At 39.7% G+C, this 22,423-nt stretch overlaps 1 protein-coding gene across 1 annotated transcript; it reads left to right on the forward strand.

Annotated features, from left to right (window-relative positions):
• Window positions 1-3,662: 3,662 nt before the first annotated feature.
• Window positions 3,663-8,072, forward strand: LOC117480125 (zymogen granule membrane protein 16-like). Its single transcript, XM_034127309.1, has 5 exons — window positions 3,663-3,773; window positions 4,085-4,214; window positions 6,425-6,524; window positions 6,779-6,868; window positions 7,476-8,072. Exons 1-5 carry the CDS (start codon window positions 3,725-3,727, stop codon window positions 7,614-7,616), a joined length of 510 nt encoding a protein of 169 aa, XP_033983200.1. The 5' UTR covers window positions 3,663-3,724; the 3' UTR covers window positions 7,617-8,072.
• Window positions 8,073-22,423: the final 14,351 nt, after the last annotated feature.

The raw sequence follows: 22,423 nt of genomic DNA on the forward strand, positions 1-22,423 counted from the left end.
TAATAGAAGGTATTTCTTGGGTTCATGCCCAACGTCAGCTCTGGCTATCTCTGAAAGCATCTACCGTAAAACATTCTCACATGGCTGACGTCAGACGTGTTTACCGTCAGGGACTTTTCTAATGTTTTTCTGCGGTCGATAGACAAAATGAACTTAATCGTTCAGGTTAAAGTTCTCCCGATAGGTAGCCATTAAATTATTACAAAATAGTGTTATGATCCAGGCCAGTCATTTTTGTGGCATTGTGACAAATATGCTTCATATTGTAACACTATAGACACCCTAGCACCTTCATTTTTCCTTGCCCCTTCCTAAAAAATGTTCCCTTTTTAACTTGTTTAATTCTTTTTCACAAAGTATGCACAATAAAATGAATTCAATAAATACTACACCAACTACTGCCATGATCATTCTCATTTATGGATTTACTTTTTTGTTATTTTTATATCTTGTTTCCCTTTATTCACCATTTTGTGGACACACAGGTGGTTAATTTGGACTGAAAAATACATTATAAAGTCAACAACAGACGTCATTGGTTGGCAAAACATTAAAAGTACACAGATAGGTAACAGGGGACAGCATCAGAGAAAAAAGATGTTAAAATAAAAAGGTAACAACTAAATTAAAAAGGAAGAAGAGAGGGAGAGGCGAAAAAGAAACAAAAGGGAGGTAAGAAATAAAACAAATGCACAAACATGATCTGAGGAAAATGTTTAATATATTATTATTTGTATTGTCATTCTTTTATTTCCATGTACATGGAACATATCCGAAACCAGGAAGTGATGTTGTTGGGAAGTGTGTGTATAATGATAACAAAGGTTATTCCAGTTGAACCATTGAAAGCACGGCTGTGGAACTTTCCCAGCATGTCATTTCCTGGTTCAAGTCACTGAGGAACATGTTTAGTTTCTATTTTAACAGAAGAATTTCATTTTTTGGTTTACCAAACTTTCAAATTGATATGATTTTTGGCCATTTAAAAAGGCCTATATTTGTGATAAAGGTTTGATTCATTTATAAATTACATTTAACTTCAACTTAATGTAAATCCAAAAGTGTCTACACACATTTGAATACTTGCCATGTAGCAATTAAAAACACACAAGCAGGCCTGAGATTAACAAACACAACTATACTATATCATGTCTTTATTTTTTGTTTGTTAGTGTAAGATTTTATTTTGGGGCGGAATTTTGGGATGCACCCAGAAAAATGTACAAAGCATCTTAACGAAACACCTTATGGACCATTTAGCAGCTTTTAAGACTCCTATTATATCACATAATACTACCTGCAGATAGAGATGCCCACTTAAAGAATATATCTTCCATGCTTTCTCTAAGGTCCAGAATAAACGTTAAACTGCGCTTTGAGCACCAGGCAAAGCGCTATACAATATAAATGTATTATTATTAACTCGTTTTTTTAAGCCTCCAACGACAAAAATCCTTAATCTGCTCCGAAAGAAAAAAAATGTAGCATCTACTTTTTCATGAAAACTGGGTCAAGTCTATCTGCCAATAGTTAAGCCCCACGGACCCTTCGGCGGGTCCGAAACCATAACATCTGCAAGCAACATTGTCTGAGGGCTTCTTAAGATTTAATAAACTATGAATGTTTCATATCCATGTAACGGGAAGAAACTCAGCTAACTGATGATTTTTCTTTTTTTTAGCAAAAAAAAACACAAGGCTAACGCTGAGCCTCTGAATTAGCCCTGAGCGAAAACAAATGTAACGCTGTTAGCACATAACTCACTCATAAAACCCTTATTACTTATTGTAACTGCACATCCAACCCATCGATTAGCATCGTGAGAATACACAGAATCGATAGGTATCTGTATCATCACTCCATGATCAGAACTCACGACATTAGAAACAAAAACAGACATCACAACACGTGGCATTAGGTAGCAAACACAGCAATATGTCTTACCTTTGTTGTTGTCTGATCAAAAGTTGTCTTCAATGGCATTAAAACGATAACAACGCTGGTGAAGGTTAATCCAATGTGTCTGTGTCACTTTGAAATTATTTCTGATAATCCATAAGCAATAAACCTAGTTTTAAGTTTTCAGATTTCAGAGCGTAAGTTAGGTTTCGCTTTGTGCAAACTGCGTGCCCATAGCCCCCACTTCTCAATGGTAACGTTGGTGTGTATGTGGAAATTCACCTTCGATTCTATTGGCTCTAACGGTTCAAAAGAGATGTCAATCATCAAAATCGACCAATGGGTTCCAGAGAAACGGCAAATATGCCCATTTTCTCTAAAAAGGTCAAATGTCACTTGTTTTGCATCAATCTTGATACAGGGTACTTATTATATGTTGTACTTTGGATTCCTAAAGCTTTTAGTCTACAAACCCATCATCCAAGAGTGGTTTTCACTATAAGTAAAAAATAATTTTTGGACGGACACTATAATTTACAGTTTTTTACTATGTTCAATCTGAATCTTCTTTAAAATAAAAAACATCTATATTGATTCTGACTTTTCTACATCCAACTCACAGGTTTATCATTACTTTGAGAAAAAAGATTATTAATTTTCCCCTTTTAGAAGGGAAGATATGGTCATTTGTTCTGGAAAGGTCATTTTCGAGGCTGAGACCTGAAAAACAGGCTTGGGGCTTAACAGAATAAAGATGTAAAGTAACTTCTAGAGTGTCTTCAAGTTGTGATTGCAAACCGCTTCACAAAACTGGTTTAGCTTGGAAAAGCACAGGGGCTGTCCTTACCCGTAAGTATGTTTAACCCAAAAAGAATGTCATCACTATGTCATCCTGGATCAGTTTAAACCCTCTGCCACTTAGTCTGCTATTGTTCAGCTTTCAGAGACTGTCATGTAAGAATGTGTGTGTGTGTGTGTGTGGTGTGTGTGTGTGGTGTGTGTGTGTGTGTGTGTGTGTGTGTGTTGGTGTGTGTGTGTGTGTGTGTGTGTGTGTGTGTGTGTGTGTGTGTGTGTGTGTGTGTGTGTGTGTGTGGTGTGTGTGTGTGTGTGTGTGTGTGTGTGTGTTGTTTGTGTGTGTGATGTGTGGTGTGTGTGTGTGTGTGTGTGTGGTGTGTGTTGTGTGTGTGTGGTGTGTGGTGTGTGTGTGTGTGTGTGTGTGTGTGTGTGTGTCTATCTCCGTGCCCGTCTTCTAGTGCCATCTCCCACTTTGCTCAGGACTCCAAGCTGGTTTCAGGAGATCTACTTGCAGGTGGGAGCCTCTGTGCAGTTGTTGATAATGGATTTTCAGATAAACTTTATTAGCATCTTACTGCAGAAACTATGCACATCTGAAAACACATCTATTTCGATTTTACCTTGGCAATTAAATTATTGCTGACTTTTTTTTGTTAGTTTAGGCCTTGTAACTTATTCACCAGCACTTACTATGGTATGATCTTGCTTGAAGTGAATATATCGTCACTTTCTTTGTTGTTAGGAGTTTTAATTTTTATGGTTTTTGCACTTATTGTAAGTCGCTTTGGATAAAAGCGTCAGCTCAGTGATATGTAATGTAATGTTAACGGGTAGAGCTCATTTAAATTCCAATGCCTTTATTATAATTCACACTGGCTTTTGTTCATGCAGAGGGTTTTTGCTTCTTAAAGAAGAATGTCAGACTGTTTTTTTGTCTAAATAAATGTTGACGGATATTTGATCATTATGGTGTTTTGATGAATTGTTTAATCAGATTTCAGTGTTGTTCTGGACTCATTCACCCACCAGAATGTTTTCCTTCCTGTTCCTTGCGGTGCTCTGGGCCAGCTGCATGACAGGTAAGATATAAAGATTTAAAGGGGACCTATCATGCAAAATGCACTTTTTGATGTCTTTTATACATAAATACAGTATGTGTCCCCGGTGTCTGAGGGAACTCACAAAGTGTCAGAAAATACAACCCTCTCTCTTTTCCTCCGTGTGCAAATCTGTAAAAACGCGGGAACAACGGAGCTGATCCAGATTGGCGTCCAATATGACGTAATGTGGGCTGGCTTTACGCCCACGGACCTATCAGAAACGTTGCTATCAGAACCAATGCCGAAGCAGTATGGCTTCCTCTCACATAATACATATTTTACTTCTCCAGCTCCCTTGCCTCAGTACTCCTTCTCCGCCACTGTTGGTGGTGGTGGAGGCACGGCATTCTCCACAGAAAATGAAAATGGACCAATCACAGGGATCAGACTCTGGGAAAATACCAACAGTTACATCACTGGGTCAGTCTGTCCTCCTTCTTTAACACAAATTCTAAGAACTGTATGGAGGTTAAAGAGGGTCTAACATTGTGCATATATTATTTAAGCTGAAGGGCGAGTGATACAAGGTTCTTTTGAAAGAAGGTGAGGGTAAGGGTTAGTTACCAGTCTAAGAATGAAGCAATAAAGAAGCACACACAGAAAACAAAAATGGAGGTCTAATGTTCAGAAAAACATGTCACTCCACTGTATTTCTGTCTGTAGGTTTTGTTGTAACCCTAGATTGTATGGGTGATGTTAGCAAAAGGTGCACCAATCTGAATTATTCCTGCTCCACTTAATTCTATAATTTCCTGAGTTGTAGTAATTGATTTCATTTATTTTATTGAAGAAAATATTAACAGGCAAGGGTGAAATGCAGTGGCGTCGCCTGGCCTGGGCATCCGGGGCTTTAGCCCCGAATGTTTTTTCTGTAGCCCCGGACAATTCTCCCTCAATAATATAATACATTAACCGTGCTTTACGTGAACCTCATCATGACACAAGAGAGGGCGGCAGCACTGTAATTTCCCGTGTTCAGTGAATGCAACAGAGGCATGACACCAGACCAATCAGAGAGTTGCATGGAAATAAACGTGTGTCATTCAAGCTCGGCTCTGTGTGTGTGTGGCAATAGCGCATGTGAGAGAGAGAGAGAGAGGGGGAGAGAGGGAGAGAGGGGGAGAGAGGGAGAGAGGGGGAGGGAGAGACCGGTGTCAGCATGGACCGTGTTGTTAGCATCTGGTTAGCTAGCTGCACTAACGGACATAAGGAGCTGTTTGTTCCACAACAAGCTGGAGGAGAGTCCTCTCCTCTCAGACTGAGAGACTCAGGTGAGCTAAAGGACTCTCTGAGTGTTTAGATAGTTAACTTTAGTCTAAGTTATCTCAGTGGGTCTCAAACGGTTTGGTCACAAATTATTCAAAAGATTATTTCCGCGGCACACCTTCATATGATCATTATAGTTATTAAAAAAAAAGAGAATAAAGGAAAAACAGTTATGAAATACTATATGGCAGTAAAACAAGAATAGAGTTTAAAAGGGGAGTGATTAGTAAAATATCCATAAAGAAAAAGTACATCTGTTTACAGTTCTGCTTCATATGGGTGTTGAGAGAGGTATCCATAGATCTCTTCATTTTGCTCACAAAGTGCACCAGATTGATGCATTTAACTTCAATATTTAAAAAAAAAAATCTTCCCGGGGGAGCATCCCTCCGGACCCCCCACGAGGAGGTGAGCCCCCCACTCATAAAAAATACCACTTTACCCCTGCCTATATGCCGTGAGCTGATTATCGAGCCTTCATTGTAACAGTCGCGGGTGTGCGTGCGTGTGGGGAGTGTTGCAGTAAAAAATGCCACTGTAGTGCCGCCGCCACTGTGGGCTAAGCCCCGAATGTTTTCAGGTCCAGGCGACGCCCCTGGTGAAATGTAATTAGGTATATTAACTTAAATACTGTACATTTGTGGTATTTGTACTTTACTTAAGTATTTTCTTTATGTGCCACATTATACCAACCACTACATTTCAAAGTGAAATATTGTCTTGAATGTATTGATGTAGATTAAACTATCCAAAGTTATATTTAGGTACACCTAAAATAATGAACGGGTTGACAAAAAGGTTATTGGCAGTTATTTTGCTTTTTGTTTATATCATTTTTTGTAAAAACATTTCACAGTTCCAGCTTTTCAAATGTTGAGATTTGCTGCATTTCCTTAAGAATACTTTCATTTATTTATATTTGTTAAAGTTTTTTCTACAATGGCTACTTTATACTTAAAAAACCTATTCCTGATTATACTTCAATAATTTTAATTAAGTACCATTCTCAAGGCAGTACTTTTGCTTGTAATGGAGTATGTTTACAGTGTAGTATTAGTGCTTAATTACTTAGCTAAAGGATCTGAATGCTTCTTCCACCACTGTTAGCACGGATAGTTGCAGTAACCTTTTCTGCATTAAGGGGAGGGTCCATGGAAAGTTTAATGAGCTGGGGAAGTGCAAAAGTAAACCATAGGGTTCACCCCCATTGATCTGCTTTCTATTTCAATGTTTTTCTACTTGTTCTAGCACAATATCCATCTATGAGGATACCAAATAGTTTCAATCTGATCATTCTTCTGTCAAATATTGCCCTTGTATAAATCATTGTTTGTGTTTCCTCACTCCTGACTGTGTCCTTGCAGTTTGCAGCTGCGCTATGGATTTGGTTGGGGACAAAGGGTTGGTCGTGAAGTGAACTCTGTACAAGAGCTGATCCTGAATGAAGGAGAGTCCTTTATTCAGGTGAGAGACTTTATAATATTAAATAATACATTGATATTGGTTTAAGTGCGTGATTCAAACGTGACCAGACAACGTATTGTAATGTGTATTGACATTTATATACATATATTATAAAAATTATACACATAATCTATAATAAAGGTTCAGAAAATATAAGTAGCATTATAACTTGTTTTAAATACATTATTTGTTTACTCACTGGAGACAAACCACACGCACTAACATGTCATTGTGCTCTCACGGACATGTTTCAGGTCTCTGGGAAATACCACTCCAACTACATCTATCAGCTGATCTTCGTGACCTCCAGTGGGCGTTCTCTGATTGTCGGCCAGCCCATTCAAGTAAATACCTTCCTCTACAATTTGTGTTTGTTTCAATTACACCATGATGGAAGAAGTATTCTGATCTTTAATGATCACACATTAAAATAACTATGTAACAAGTAAATGCCCTGCATTAAATGTTATTTAAGTCAAATGTAATATGTAAAATGTAAATAATGTCGAGAAACAGATCCCTGTGACTGTTATATGGTATATACTGTATATTAAATCGTTTGATTATTTTGATAGGCACTTATTTAAATGCAGGATATTACTGTTGACTACAATTTACATTTTCCATCAAATGAATAGACAAATTATTTTAGCTGCAATGTGTAAACTGATGAGTTGCACATTTATTACAAAACATCTTATTTTTACAGCTTTTTATATGTTTTGGAAAATAATGAATTCTTAAAGGATTTAAAGCTTTCAGACAAATGTCTTGAAGTAGGAAATGTAATATTTTGTCTGTAAGTAGAATTGGCATGCAAGGGGAAAAAATGCTCAAGGAAATGAAAAATACCTTAAATGGTTACTCCACTAATTATCTTACATTCCACCACTGCAATTATCAATGCAAGTACTTATTGTCAGGTATTAACTTGTTGATGATCTCTTACAGAAGTCCTTTAACTTCTACCCGTCCCACCCGGGCCAAGAGCTAGTGATTTTGAGCGGCAGCCACAACTCTGCAGGGCTCCTTTCGATTGCTGCTCACTGGGCCGTCCCCCAGGCTCAATACAACAGCACCAACCAGGGCTGACCCAGGAACTGGGAATAATCAACCTTTATCTTTATCATGGAATAATATGGAATAAGGTTTGTTTAATGTGGTAATATTATATCGCTGTATGTATCAATACCTCTGGTTTATTAATGGAGAAGCTAAGTTTCTGACCCTGTGTGGTGAAGTGAAACACACAGGATCTACTAAACCTGTACTTTATAGACAATACTTGGAAATAGCGGTGTTTTAATTAAAAACCGTTTGCACTTATACAGCAATGAAGGAAACAAAGCGGTGATGACTTTTATTTAATAATTACCTCATATAGGTTTAGAAATGCCCACTGTAAGGATGACAACATGTATGCAAATGACTGTGATTGTAATGTGATGTTCTGCCTCAGCCTCATTACATTTTGTTGCATTGTAAGGTACTCTTTTTCTCTTTTGACTTACAAATGAAAAATAAAAATAAAAAGCAAGTTGGTTGTATGATGAGGACACTTTTTAACAGGTTAAGAAATATGTTGTCGAAGGAATAATGTTGAAGTCGTTTTCTGCATATGTGAAAATGTCAAATTCTGCAAATGGTCTTCAAAAACAAGCATGACCTACTTAAAGGAATAGTTTGACATTTTCAGAATTGTGCATGTTCACAACCATGAAGTGGTTCTTGTTTTGCGTGGTTTTCCAGTAAATGTTTGCATGGAGCAGTTTGTAAACAGCGCGTTTCATCATGTGTCCGGTCAGGTAGTGCAGGTGGTTAGTCAGGACTGATGCAGTCTTGCTGTTGCCACTAGTAGAAGTGTGTAGAGGTTAGGGTTAGGGTGTCAGGGGTTAGGGTGTAGGGGTTAGGGTGTAGAGGTAGGGTCAACAACAGATGTAATTGGTTTGCAAACATTAAAAGGACACAGATAGGTAACAGGGAACAGCATGAGAGAAAAAAAAAAGTTAAAATAATAATGACTAAACATGAACATGAAGAAGAAGGGAGGGAGAGGTGAAAATAAAACAAGAGGGAGGGAAGAAATATAAAAAGATGCAAAATGAAAAGTGTGTGAATTTTTGGAATTCTTAGCAAGTTTTTCTGTTCATGCATACAGTACGCACATACACAAACATGATCTGAGGAACATGTTGAATATATTATTAATATTATTATAATATATTTGTACCATATACATACTTGTTGCCAAGTTCGAAAGCAGGAACTTACAGTATGTTGTTGGGAAGTGTCTTAATGCTAAGAAAAGGTTATTTCAGTAGAATCACTTAAAACACGGCTGTGGAACTTTCCTCGCATGTCATTGCCTGGTTTTATATTGAAGGGTTGGAAATCATGTATTCAAGTCAGGGAAACAATCTCAATGTCCATTTTAACAGAAGAATTATATGTTTTGATATATATATATATCATTGAATTCTGGCTTAATAAACATTCAAATGGATTTCATATCAGGCCATATAAAAAAGCCTATATTTGAAGGATAGATTCATTTATAATACGATATTTAACTGAAAACACTTGGGAAATGTTTACTCAGAATTTTTCTTCCACAGTTGCCCCTGCTAACATCTCAGTAAATGAGCTAGTAGATCATTTTAATTCAAAAATGGAAAATGTTATAGATGCCATTGCTCCAACTAAGGTAAAGGAAGTGACTGGCAAGAAAATATCTCCATGGAGAAAGGCCATGACCGTGAGAACAGAAAAAAGAGAGTGTCGAAAAGCTGAACGCAGGTGGCGAAAAACAAATCTCCAGGTTCATTTTGAAATCTATAAAGAGATACTTGGCTTTTATAATTTGGAATTGAAAAATGCACGACAGTCTTTCTTCTCTGACATCATTGCTAAAAACAAAAACAACGCACGTGCTACCGTCGACAGACTAACAAACCCCCCAGTGTCAGTAGCCTCTGATTTTCTATCCACCAGGGCGTGCAATGAATTTGCCTCCTTCACTGACAACATTCAGAAAATTAGACAAGCAGTCAGTGCCTCTGTATCAGGTAGGCCTGTCACGATAATTAATTTTGTTGGACGATACATTTTCCAGGAATATATTGCGATAAACGATAATATTGTCGGCACTGTTGTAAGACCATTACGGTATATATTATATATGATAATATATAATAATAATTCAAGTACATCCTTTCAAACAGAACTTTTTATTGAACATTCAACATTGCAAATGAAATGTGAAATAATATTCAAATATATTAATTATATATAATAAATAAAACAAATTAATTAAATTATTATAAATTAATTAAATCACACACAACAAAAACAATAAATTAAATAGACTCAGGCTGGAAAACAGAGCTATCTCTATCTATCTATCTATCTTTCTATCTACCTATCTATCCATCCATCCATCTATCTATCTATCTATCCATCTATGTTAGAACGAGGTACAAAAATACTGGACTCAAATGCAACGACTCGTTTTTTAATGAGAAAAATAAAACAAAGTTTAAACAAAAGATCACTCTTGCGAGGACAAAACAAAACTCTTGATTTCAAACAAAAACTCTCCTCTCTGGTAACTCTCCTCTCTGGAAACACGCTGGGTCTCTGGACATGTGAAGCACACTGAAACAAGACGAACTGGCACAAGACAAAGGGAGACAAGGACTATTTAAAGGGGACCTATCATGCAAAATGCACTTTTGTACGTCTTTTATACATTAATATGTGTCCCCGGTGTTCCAGGGAACTCACCAAGTGTCAGAAAACACAACCCTCTCTATTTTCCTCCATACCCAAATCTCTAAAAAAGGGGCTGCAACGGATCTGATACAGACTGATCCAGATTTGAACACTTCTATGACGTCACAGAAGTGGCGCTACGGCTATTGGGCCAACTCTCCACCTATCAGGGGAATGTGGGGTTGGGCCACGGCCGGCCATTGCTGCTGGAAAGCGCCGGAGACGCTGTAGTACATATGCCAGGCCTGTAAGTGGCGCTGTAGTCTGCCACAAAAGCAGCGAAGAAGACTTCCCGCCCATAGTTACCATGGTTACCCTTCTGTTTATTCTCCGCTGTGGCTTTTTTTCTCCCTCCCCGAGGCAAGCGTTTGCTTTGTTATTTATTGAGCTTTAAAACAAATGAATAACGACTCTATATAATAAAACACGGAGGACGGAGATCTCTTTTTCTCCCCCTCTTCTGACAGCCCAGCAGCTGATCAGAGCATGGCTCACCTCTCCTGCAGGGGGGCGTGGTCAGCTGAATCAGACCCATAGACAGCAAACAGCACATAGAGCGAAATGAGGCATGGCTAAAATGCATGATCTGTTTAGTATTTTGAAAACAGAAACGTATAAATATACCTTATATAGGTATGGCCCTACAATATATAATTTAAATATAGCATGACAGGTCCACTTTAAACATGAGGGAAGTGGGTGGAACAGGTGGAAACAATCAGGGGCGGGGCAGACGCTGACGATGGCGGGAAAACACACAAAGGGAGGAAGTAACAGGGCCTGAAAAGAAAGACAAGAGGTAAGTACAAAATAAAACAGGAAATGGGAAAACGAGACATGACATGAAACATGGGGACTTGACTAGAGATGACAGACATAAATAGACAGACAAGACGTGAAGTAACATGACAACCTGAGTCTACATAGAAACCTGACTAGACTTGGAATGACATAAATACCTGACTAAACATGAAATGACAGACATAAAACAAACACAACTACAGTAACACAATTGACGAGACACCACAATCTATCTATCTATGTATCTATTAATATATTCTTTTATTTTTGTGACCAACTTCTTTTTTGTTTTGTTTTTTGTTTGCCCTCACAGAGGGACTTATATACACAGATACAAATTATATAGACAATAATACAAAAAGAAAAGAAAAACAAAAAATATAGGGAATCCCTTTCCCAAGCCACCCCGTCCCTCCCCCTTCCCACCCATCTTGCCATTTCACAGAAAATCCTACCTGATGTTTGTTAGCAATCGTCTGAGTTCATCTATCTATTATATTATATATATTATTTATATTATAGCATAACAATTTATCCACATCAAATACATTCATACCTTTTTTTCCACATAACATTTATATATAAATAAATATGAGCACACATTGTCTCATCAGCAAAATAAATCCTCCTTAAAACAACAGTCAAGTGTACAGTCCACTGTCCATACAAAGACCCAGATGCCTCAACAGGCCATATCCAAATCTGTATTTCAAAGTTTTCGAGCAAGGAACAACAACATGTTTGCATTGTCGGGAAAATGCATCTTTGATTGTAAACTGTCGGGAAGGTGGGGGCTCTCCATCTCCTGCTGCCGTGTTTGCTCCCAGCTGGGAAAACGGAATGGGGTGGTTATGTTTTAGGTGTAGTTTAAGATTTGTGGTATTGCCTGCTTTTGTCGCTACTGTAGTGCCGAGAGAAGGGAGTCAGAGGCGGTGCATCGAAGGTGCAAAGTTGGTTTTATTCAGCAGCAAAACACCACATGTTGCCGGCTTGAAGCCCAGGAAGCAAAGAGGAAGAAGCAAGGAGGGCACACAATAAGTACAGTCAACAACATATATGTCAGTGCGGAAACAATACCCCCAACCTGTAGTTCCATGAGTGAATTATGATAAACAGTGATAAACAGTGATCACTACACAAGCCCCCCCAGCATTCAAACATGGACACAATCCTCGCGACCAGGAGGAAACACCACAGGGGCCGAGGAGGGTGGGGCCGCAGGCAAGGGCCGGGCCATGGAACGGGCCGTCGGAAGGGGGCCGCAGGGGGCCGCGGTAGGCGTCGTGGCGAATGAAGAACACATCCGCCAGCCGTAGAAAGCTGGGTCGCTGTGCGACGTGGGGACGGGCGTGAATATCCCGGTGGTCCCCAGTAGGGAGGAGCGCAGCCCGGCGGCAGGCGAGTGCAGCCCGGCGGCGGGCACGAAGTCCTCGGGAGGAATGAGCGGCATCCCCGGGAGGCATGAACAATCTCCCCGGGAGGAAGGAGCCGTGGACAGGGGAGAGGCCAAACGGGGTCCAGAAGTGCGCCACCCAGGCGCCGATGACAGCGTGGGCGACGTCCGAAGCCGCCATCGAGGCGAACCGTGAGCCGCGGTTAGAGGAGAGGCCAGGCAGGGTCCAGAAGTGCGGCACCCATGGGCCGATGAAAGCATGGGCGACGTCCGAAACTGTCGAGGCGAGACGGGGTCCAGAAGTGCGCCACCCAGGCGCCGATGAAAACGTGGGCGACTTCCGAAACCGCCGTCGAGGTGGTGAAAAAGCGAGTGTCCACACGAGGTCGACCGTCTGGTCGAACCTCCTCTCAGGCACCGGAAAAAGCTCAAAAGGGTCGTCCTGTCTACGATCAAAAACAGGTAGGTGAAATTGTGAGAGGATCCACACGAGGCCGACCAGACTTGGTCGAACCTCCTCTCCAGCACCACCAAAAAGGGTTAACAGTCAGATGTTAACAGACGGAAGAAGTCAGCCGTTAGCTGCTAGCCGTTAGCTGTCAGTCGTCGTTAGCTGCTAGCCATTAGCTGTCGTTGTTAGCTGTTAGTCGTCGTTAGCTGTTAGCTGTTAGCCGTTGTCGACGGCCGCTAGCTGCAAGCCGGTAGCCGTTAGTCGATGTCGTCGGCCCCGGAGCCTCTGCTTGGCGGCGTGCCTCTACCAGGGAAGGTGCCGCTGCGTGTAGGGGCCAGCACCTCAGGGGTAAATCGCCGGGCGGCCAGGAAGAACCGGTGCAGCCGCATGTCCCGAAGAAACATTAACATGAAAAAGAAGTCGGACTCTTCCGTACCTAGCAGGTTGTGTATCGTCTCCATGTGGTCGGAAGGCTTGCTGTCTATGGAGCTAATTTCCTGCCATAACTCCACAAACAAACTAAACAGGTTTTACAAATGCCACATGATTCACTAACAAACACAATGTGGTTTGCAAATACAAAACACCATCTACAAACTAATGCATTTAGTTTAGGAAAAACGTATCTATCAAATAAACACATACCATTTTTCTAATAAATCATGTTTCAGAGACAAATTCAGCATAGGTTTTACAAGTACACACATTGTTTTTACAACTACAACACTTTTTTTTACAAGTACAAAACTTTTTCTTCTCACGGCGGAATATTACTGCCAAAAGTCACGTGACTCACTCATGTGACTTTTGGCAGTAATATTCCGCCGTGGTTGTGCTCATACACACTCACACATGCTCACTCACACATGCTCCACGGCAGCAGGGGGCGCTACTGAGTCCATTGGGAAGGCGGGAGGTTGAGCAGAGCATGGAACAGCCTTTGCCAGCCTGATGACAGCCGTGTTTCTAGCGATCCAGCGATCTGAATTTAGCGATCACAACGAAAACAGCCAAGACACATATTGAGCCCAGAAAATGAATGTTATTAGGGCTGTAAATATAATAAGCCTTTGTCTAAAATGGACAACATTGTAACTAAGGAGATTTAAACTATACAGCGATTCTGCACTCGGTCAATCAGCTGCTCTTCATTTTCTTTCCTGCTATATTCAATGAGTGATACAAATATTTTTTACCATACGTTCTGAATAAAACTGATACTGTTGGACTCGGTACTAGTTGACTGCTACCAGAAATAAAAGGAAGTACTTTACTGTGTACTTTGTGAGTAATCCTCTGTCAGAGTCCCCTCCAAAGTACATAATGCATGTTTTCTGCTATCTTTGATGTATGATAAAAATAAAATGTTACCATTAGTTCTTAATGAAATTGATACGGTTTGACTTTGTATTAGTAAGCCTACTACTAACAATACATTGAAGTACTTTTACTGTGTATTTTTTGAAAAATACTCTGTCAAAGTCCCCTCCTGATAACAAAATCAAGCCACTTCTGCTAAGTTTGATGAGGGAATTCTTTTTTGTTGCCATTAGTTCTTCGTGAGATTGATCCTGTTGGACTCAGTACTACTGAAACTACCCCCACAAGTACTATGAAGTACTTATTGTGTACTTTTCCAGTAATCCTCTGTCAATGTCCCCTCCTGAGTACAAGAATGCATGTTTTTCTTTTAATAAGCGTTAAAAAACATTTCTTCCTGAGACTGATATTGTTGGACAGAGTATTTTAAGAGGATGGTAGACATGATATCAGCAATACTTCCAGTCAGTACTCCGGCAGCAGCATTTTCACACCTTGGAAAGTCTTTAGAGTCTGGCCTGGAATGGATAGCTGGTCACAAATATCCTTCAGCAAAGTGACACACTCTGTCACTCTGGTTGGCCTCTTATGATGCTGCTGTCTTTTAATATATAATTATTCCTCTGCCACTAGTTTGTTCCTCGCAGATTCTTCAGTCTCATCAGCCTCATCCATCCATCAGTCCACCAGTCGCCTCCAGCACACTTCCAGTATCTGACTCCATATGATATTGTCCTGATGCTGTAAGGGTGATGCCCCATGATCACAAAATGATCCCTCTAAAGTCTGAGTGCCAAGGACCTCATATTATGTCTGTCATTAATGTTACATCACCCATTATAACAATTTCTTTCCTTTTTTCTCTTCTCTTAACTGAATAGTCCTGTCTTTAAGTATAACCCAATGTAAAGTCCTTTTCCTGCACCATTTTAAGGCTTCATAACAGCCATGTTTACTGTATGTGTTTGGAGAAATAACACAATCAATGGCCCAGAATTGTACTTTATAAACTATGAATCTTGTGGTGCTTGAAGAAATACAGACGGGTTAAGCCGGCCAGGTTATATATATATATATGCCTTTTTTGGAGCCATTTTTTTCAATATTTATTAAAATGTCACTAGTTATTTAAACAAACCACTATCTGAGGATAATACAAGCAACCATAAAACGCCCTTTATCTAGAGAGCCAATGAAGCCCATGAAGAATTTATCCTTCCACAAATCTTTTCAACTGCTGTATTAATAAAGTTGCCACGTGTTTTCAAATTCAAGTTAAGGCACTATCTGTGTAAAACATTACAAATATTCTTCATTTGCAGTATTTTAAATATGTTCAGAAAGACTGCATCAATTATATGCTATATATATATAAATATATATATATATAATATCAATATTGTTATTAACTTAACAAAAATGGGATAATTGCCATGGATGTGGTGTTTGATATAGTTTACGTTCAATTTGAACTATTTTAGGCAGAAAAACTTATATTGACGAAACCTTTTTTAATAATTTACTATAATTTAGAAAGGTTTTTGTGAGAAATCATTTAAAAAGTAAACTTATTTTTCATTTTATATTTCAATTTGAAATGTTTGCACACAACATTATTAATTTATACATTTTTATAAACATTTTAAATTATGAATCCATTAATTGTATTGTATTTCCTTGAGGCTGGGGAAGATATCCAGCATGTGGTTCAACATGTAATACAAGTAAGTATATGTACAACATGGAAAAGTAAATAAAATAAGTTTAATAGGAGGATGTGGATTTATTTTCTCTCACCTTGTAATTACACAATCAAACAATCTATAATTTAGCTCTGACCTTCACAAAAACATTTTGTTGAATTGGACACATTTTTCCAAGCTCTATTGACAGACATGCAATGACTGGGACTGATGGAAGAATCTGAGAGGAATGAACTAGGAGCAGAGAAATAATCATATTTAAAAGACAGAAGCCCCATAAGAGGCCAACAAGAGTCACAAGGGTGTGTCACTTTGCTGAAGGATATTTTGGCGCATTTCCACTACACGGCCTCGCTCGGCCTCGCTCGGTATGGCAAGGCCTCGTTAGGACTGGCTCACTTTATGGCGCATTTCCATTACAGTTTAGGAACTGGGGTAGTATCTATAGCAGGGGTCACCAACCTTTTTTAGGGTGAGGGCTACTTTAAAAAAATAAAACAAGTCGGGGGCTACTTTTACCCCTTTTTTTGTTTTTGTTTTTTGCAGTGTATATATTTAGCACTTTTTAACATTATGATATTACCTTTAACCTTTGTGTGCTGTTTGGGTCTGTGGGACCCGTTTTCAGTGTTTACTAAAAGAACATGTATGCAATTTAATTATTTTAACCTGCTTTATTTGGGGGTGGACGGGCCTCACCTCCTCTAGGGGGGTCCGGGGGACGCACCCCCGGGAAGTTTATTTTTAAATGTTGAAGTGAAATGCATCAATCTGGAGCACTTTGAGCACAACATAAATTGATGGATACAGCTCTCAACACTCCGATGAAAGGGAGCTGTATACTTTTCAATAATCCAAACATCTTTAGAATATGATCACAACCAATAACAAATCATTTCAACTGGTTTATTCTTATCTTATGTTAGCTTATTTTATTTATGCTTATTTTACTAATCACTCCCCTTTCAAACTTTTTTTACTGTCCTATACACATTGGAATGATTTCTTACTTTATCTATATTAAATAGATAATGGTGTGCTCTCCCTAGCTCTCTCGCTCGCTCTCTCTCTCCCCCTCTCTCTCTCGCTCTCTCTCTCTCCCTCTCTCTCTCGCTCGCTCTCTCTCTCTCCCCCCCTCTCTCTCTCTCCCTCTGTCTCGCTCGCTCACAGAGGCTGTGTGCTCCTCCGTGTCGATGACGGCTTGCGTTAAAAAATAATAATAAACATATTTGTAAAGTGGGGGGACACAAACGGGATTTCGAAAAGAGCGGGGGACATTTCCCCCCTCTCCCAGGTGGAAATTACGTAATGCGTGTGTGTGCGTCAAGTGCAATAAATATATATGCAAGTTGCAACACACAGAGTAAAACTCTGCCCCTCATGTGTTGTATAGGCTGGCATGATAGGTTGTTCAATGGGGCTGATGTGTTGTGTAGATTCTGCCAGAAGGAAAATCAGCGGTGAGCTGCCACTCCACATTTGCTTTTCTTCCAGACTGCAACGCTGGTCCCGCAAATCAAGCAAGAACGTGATTGGTCGATATTCATTGTGGGGGTGGGGGGAGGAGGGGTATTAGATAGATATAGAGTTGTAGTAAGTAGATAGAGTTCGCTATGATTTAGGTTTCGTTTATGCATAGGGTAGATTCTTTTATTTACATTTCCTTTTTTGTTTTGTGTATTTTATACATTTTGGATTTGCTTGGCGAGCTATTTTTAGAACATGCCCCGCGGGCGACTCACGTTGTCCGCGGGCACCGTGTTGGCTACCCCTGATCTATAGAGTGGCGAAGTCCCTCCCCTTCCGGTTGAGCCCCATGGGACCTTATTTCGGAAAAGTTATGCATTGAAGTCAATGGAGAGAGAAAGATTATCTTTCGATCCCGTTTGAATTGTGCCACGAATTACACATATGATGTTTGTCAATTTAAAAGATAATTTTGCAAGTCAAAAAAATTAAAATGTGTCGTAAAACTGTGAAGTAACACATTTGTTTGTGTGAAAGGCTCAATGAACTACATCTCTGGTCAACCACACACGTCACCAAGATGGCCGTCACTACTGTCTTGTCAACAAACGATTGACTATCACCACAATGAAACACGTCCTGAAGAATGTCATGCAAAGCCTGCCTTCCTTTGATTCTCTCTGAACTGCCTGGTCGTTTCAATGTTTAATGTCAACCATTTGTGCAGATAGCATGAAGTAGAAAAGATCGCCGATGCTAACGTTAGCGTTAGCATTTCTCCCCCGGAATTAAATGGTGTATTATAGAATGATCACACCGGTGACAGTACTATTCAAAGGGTTCACGAAATATGACTACTACTCTTACTGTTTAACATTTTGGGTTACTTAATGTTACTTCATGTTAAGGCTAATAAAAATGACAAGGCTGTAATGCTAACTAACGTGCTAGCTACTAGCTAGGTAGCTAACTTGATCAAGCCACTCCTGGTCGTTTCATCAGACGGGAAGCAAAAGAACGAGCAAGACCCATTGCTGGTATAATAACAACCTGGTACTAAGCACACAGGCATCTTGTTAAAGTTATCTTATCTTAGCCAGCGCCATATAGATAGATTATATCTATATTGCGCTGATTTTAGGTATCTGAATGGTGGAGGTAAACAATTGTGACATCACTTACGCAACTCTGGGATTTGTAGTCTTTCTAGTTACGTATTTTTCATAGTCTTATATTTCAACAGTTTTACGACAAACTGTGACTTTTTTGACATGGAAATGATTTTTTAAGATTGACAAACATCATATGTGTAATTCATGGCACAATTCAAACGGGATCGAAAGATAAGTTTTCTCTCCCCATTGACTTCAATGCATAACTTTTCCGGAATAAGGTCCCATACCCCGGAAGTAAGTGGGAGGGACTTCGCCACTCTATAGTAACGCAGTGTAGGCGGAGCCGTGACGTCATCTTCGATGAGAACCCCAGAAAAACAACACAGCCGTTAGCTGTTAGCAGAGCTCACAGCTCCTCATATATGTTCAGAAACTAGACAAAAGTTAAACAAGTACAAACCACAGACTGCCTGTGTCATGGCGAATACAGTCGCTGCTTTATTTATGTCTGTATAGGCCGTTGTTGTGAGTGTGGACGGTCGGAGCATATACTGCGTTAGCTTAGCCAATCTCCATTTAGAAAACACGCATTTTAAAAGGTTTTTCGCCTGCCGTCTGTCTGCAGACTTGTCAAAGCATTAATTCATGGTTTTTACTAACCGGTATCAGTATGTTGTTACTTCGGCATCATTTTGAAACGTGTATTACAATTAAATCACGGTCAAATATGTCCATCTTGTTGTAGTTGTAGCCCCCTTGCCAGCGATTCTCTCTCTAGTTTAGCATACTCAGCCCGACTCAGCCTCGTTGTCTCTGGCCCTAGACCCACGATTTTATGAAGCCAGAAAAACTGTGAATTAGGACCCGCCGGCCGGTACTAGGCCAAGTGGAAACGCAACCAAAAACGGGCTGCTGACGTCACAGCCCTCTTAAACCGTGCTCCGCGCTGTAGTGGAAACGCGCCATTAGTGACCAGCTATCCAGGCCAGACTCTAAAGACTTTCCAAGGGGTAAAAATGCTGCTGCTGGAGTACTGACTGGAAGTATTGCTGATATCATGTCAACCATCCTCTTAAAGTACTCTGTCCAACAATATCAGTCTCATAAGAAAGGTGTTTTAACGCTTATTCAAAATAGCAGAGAAACATGCATTATTGTACTCAGGAGGGGACATTGACAGAGGATTACTCAAAAAGTACACAGTAAAAGTACTTCATAGTACTTGTGGTACTAGTACTGAGTCCAACAGTATCAGTTTTATTCAGAACGTATGGTAAAAAATATTTGTATCACTCATTGAATATACTGTAGCAGGAAAGAAAATGAAGAGCAGCTGATTGACCGAGTGCAGAATCGCTGTATAGTTTAAATCTCCTTAGTTACAATGTTGTCCATTTTAGACAAAGGCTTATTATATTTACAGCCCTAATAACATTCATTTTCTGGGCTCAATATGTGTCTTGGCTGTTTTCGTTGTGATCGCTAAATTCAGATCGCTGGATCGCTAGAAACACGGCTGTCATCAGGCTGGCAAGGGCTGTTCCATGCTCTGCTCAACCTCCCACCTTCCCAATGGACTCAGTAGCGCCCCCTGCTGCCGTGGAGCATGTGTGAGTGAGCATGTGTGAGTGTGTATCATGGATGTATAATAAGAACTGGATACAGCGTGGGAGGCGGGGCCTCATTCATTCCTATGAGAGTTGCTCATTCGCGCATGATGATAAAATGGCCCAACTTTAGAGAGAGCAAAACGTCACAGATTACCCGGCATGCCTGAGAAGTACCCGTATGTGCACTCATAGCGCATGCGCAACTTTAACCATGCCCCCCAAAATGCTCGTTCACATCAAGCACGTCAATTTGCGTACACGTAACAGCACCGCACGTTCATGACAGCATGGTAATGGGTTGTTATTATGATAGATTTGATATTAACGAGGCGGCAGTTAGCAGCTAGCGGTTAGCTAGTAATTATGCTAATTTACACATCAATCGTTATGTACTTTTATATTACGCTGTAACAGGATCGCGTTCATAATGCAGAGGGAAATAACTCACAGAATAACATTATTAGCACATTTTTACAACTTGAGGAACGAATGTTTTTAATAAGGGCTATACAAGTGTTCATACTGGGTAGTTTATTTAGTTTAAAAAAGATTATCCAACGATTTACAGACCACTCTTTCCCCATGTAAGTCAATGGGAAAAAGTGTTTCCGGGCCTGGCAACCAAAAGGAAGTGTAGTACCGCCGTTTGGCCGGCACGAATATTTTCATCTGAGTCCGGCGCACTTCCTGGGGGCTTGGTGTGTATGAGCACAACCAGCGCATACGGCTCTGAGCACAACCACGGCGGAATATTACTGCCAAAAGTCACGTGACTCACTCACGTGACTTTTGGCAGTAATATTCCGCCGTGAGAAGAAAAAGTTTTGTACTTGTAAAAAAAAGTGTTGTAGTTGTAAAATCAAGTTGTGTACTTGTAAAACCTATGCTGAATTTGTCTCTGAAACATGATTTATTAGAAACATTTTATTTGTTTGTTTGATAGATACGTTTTTTCTTTGCAAAACTAAATGCATTAGTTTGTAGATGGTGTTTTGTATTTGCAAACCACATTGTGTTTGTTAATGAATCATGAGGCATTTGTAAAACCTGTTTAGTTTGTTTGTGGAGTTATGGCAGGAAATTAGCTCCATAGATGAGAGCATTTTTTAAGACTCATACACACACACACACACACACACACACACACACACACACATACACACACACACACACACACACACACACACACACACACACACACACACACACAAAGACACGCACACACGTACACTCAGACACACCCACTGGGACAGGCATGCAACCCAAATGAATTCTTGCCACTGCAACAGGTTTTAAAATATTTAACAGGTTTCATTGCCGGTGCTTAATGGAAGTGCAATTTGATTAAACATTTGTCAACAAACAATGGTTTTGTCAAGCTGACATCATGCCAGGAGGAATGGGAATAGAACTAGAGTGATAGAACTGCAGAAGAAATATTATAAAAAATGGTCATGTCAAACTTTGGTCTTCTCTTCGGATCGTTTTTTCAAATGCCCTTTGAACTTTTCCTTCCTCTCTTTCTTACTTTGCGTGTAATAGAAGGTATTTCTTGGGTTCATGCCCAACGTCAGCTCTGGCTATCTCTGAAAGCATTTACCGTAAAACATTCTCACATGGCTGACGTCAGACGTGTTTACCGTCAGGGACTTTTATAATGTTTTTCTGCGGTCGATAGACAAAATGAACTTAATCGTTCAGGTTAAAGTTCTCCCGATAGGTAGCCATTAAATTATTACAAAATAGTGTTATGATCCAGGCCAGTAATTTTTGTGGCATTGTGACAAATACGCTTCATATTGTAACACTATAGACACCCTAGCACCTTCATTTTTCCTTGCCCCTTCCTCAATAATGTTCCCTTTTTAATTTGTTTAATTCTTTTTCACAAAGTATGCACAATAAAATGAATTCAATAAATACTACACCAACTACTGCCATGATCATTCTCATTTATGGATTTACTTTTTTGTTATTTGTATATCTTGTTTCCCTTTATTCACCATTTTGTGGACACACAGGTGGTTAATTTGGACTGAAAAATACATTATAAAGTCAACAACAGACGTCATTGGTTGGCAAAACATTAAAAGTACACAGATAGGTAACAGGGGACAGCATCAGAGAAAAAAGATGTTAAAATAAAAAGGTAACAACTAAATTAAAAAGGAAGAAGAGAGGGAGAGGCGAAAAAGAAACAAAAGGGAGGTAAGAAATAAAACAAATGCACAAACATGATCTGAGGAAAATGTTTAATATATTATTATT

This window comes from Trematomus bernacchii, unplaced genomic scaffold (assembly GCF_902827165.1).
Source record: "Trematomus bernacchii unplaced genomic scaffold, fTreBer1.1, whole genome shotgun sequence".
In the NCBI taxonomy this organism is placed as follows: domain Eukaryota; kingdom Metazoa; phylum Chordata; class Actinopteri; order Perciformes; family Nototheniidae; genus Trematomus; species Trematomus bernacchii.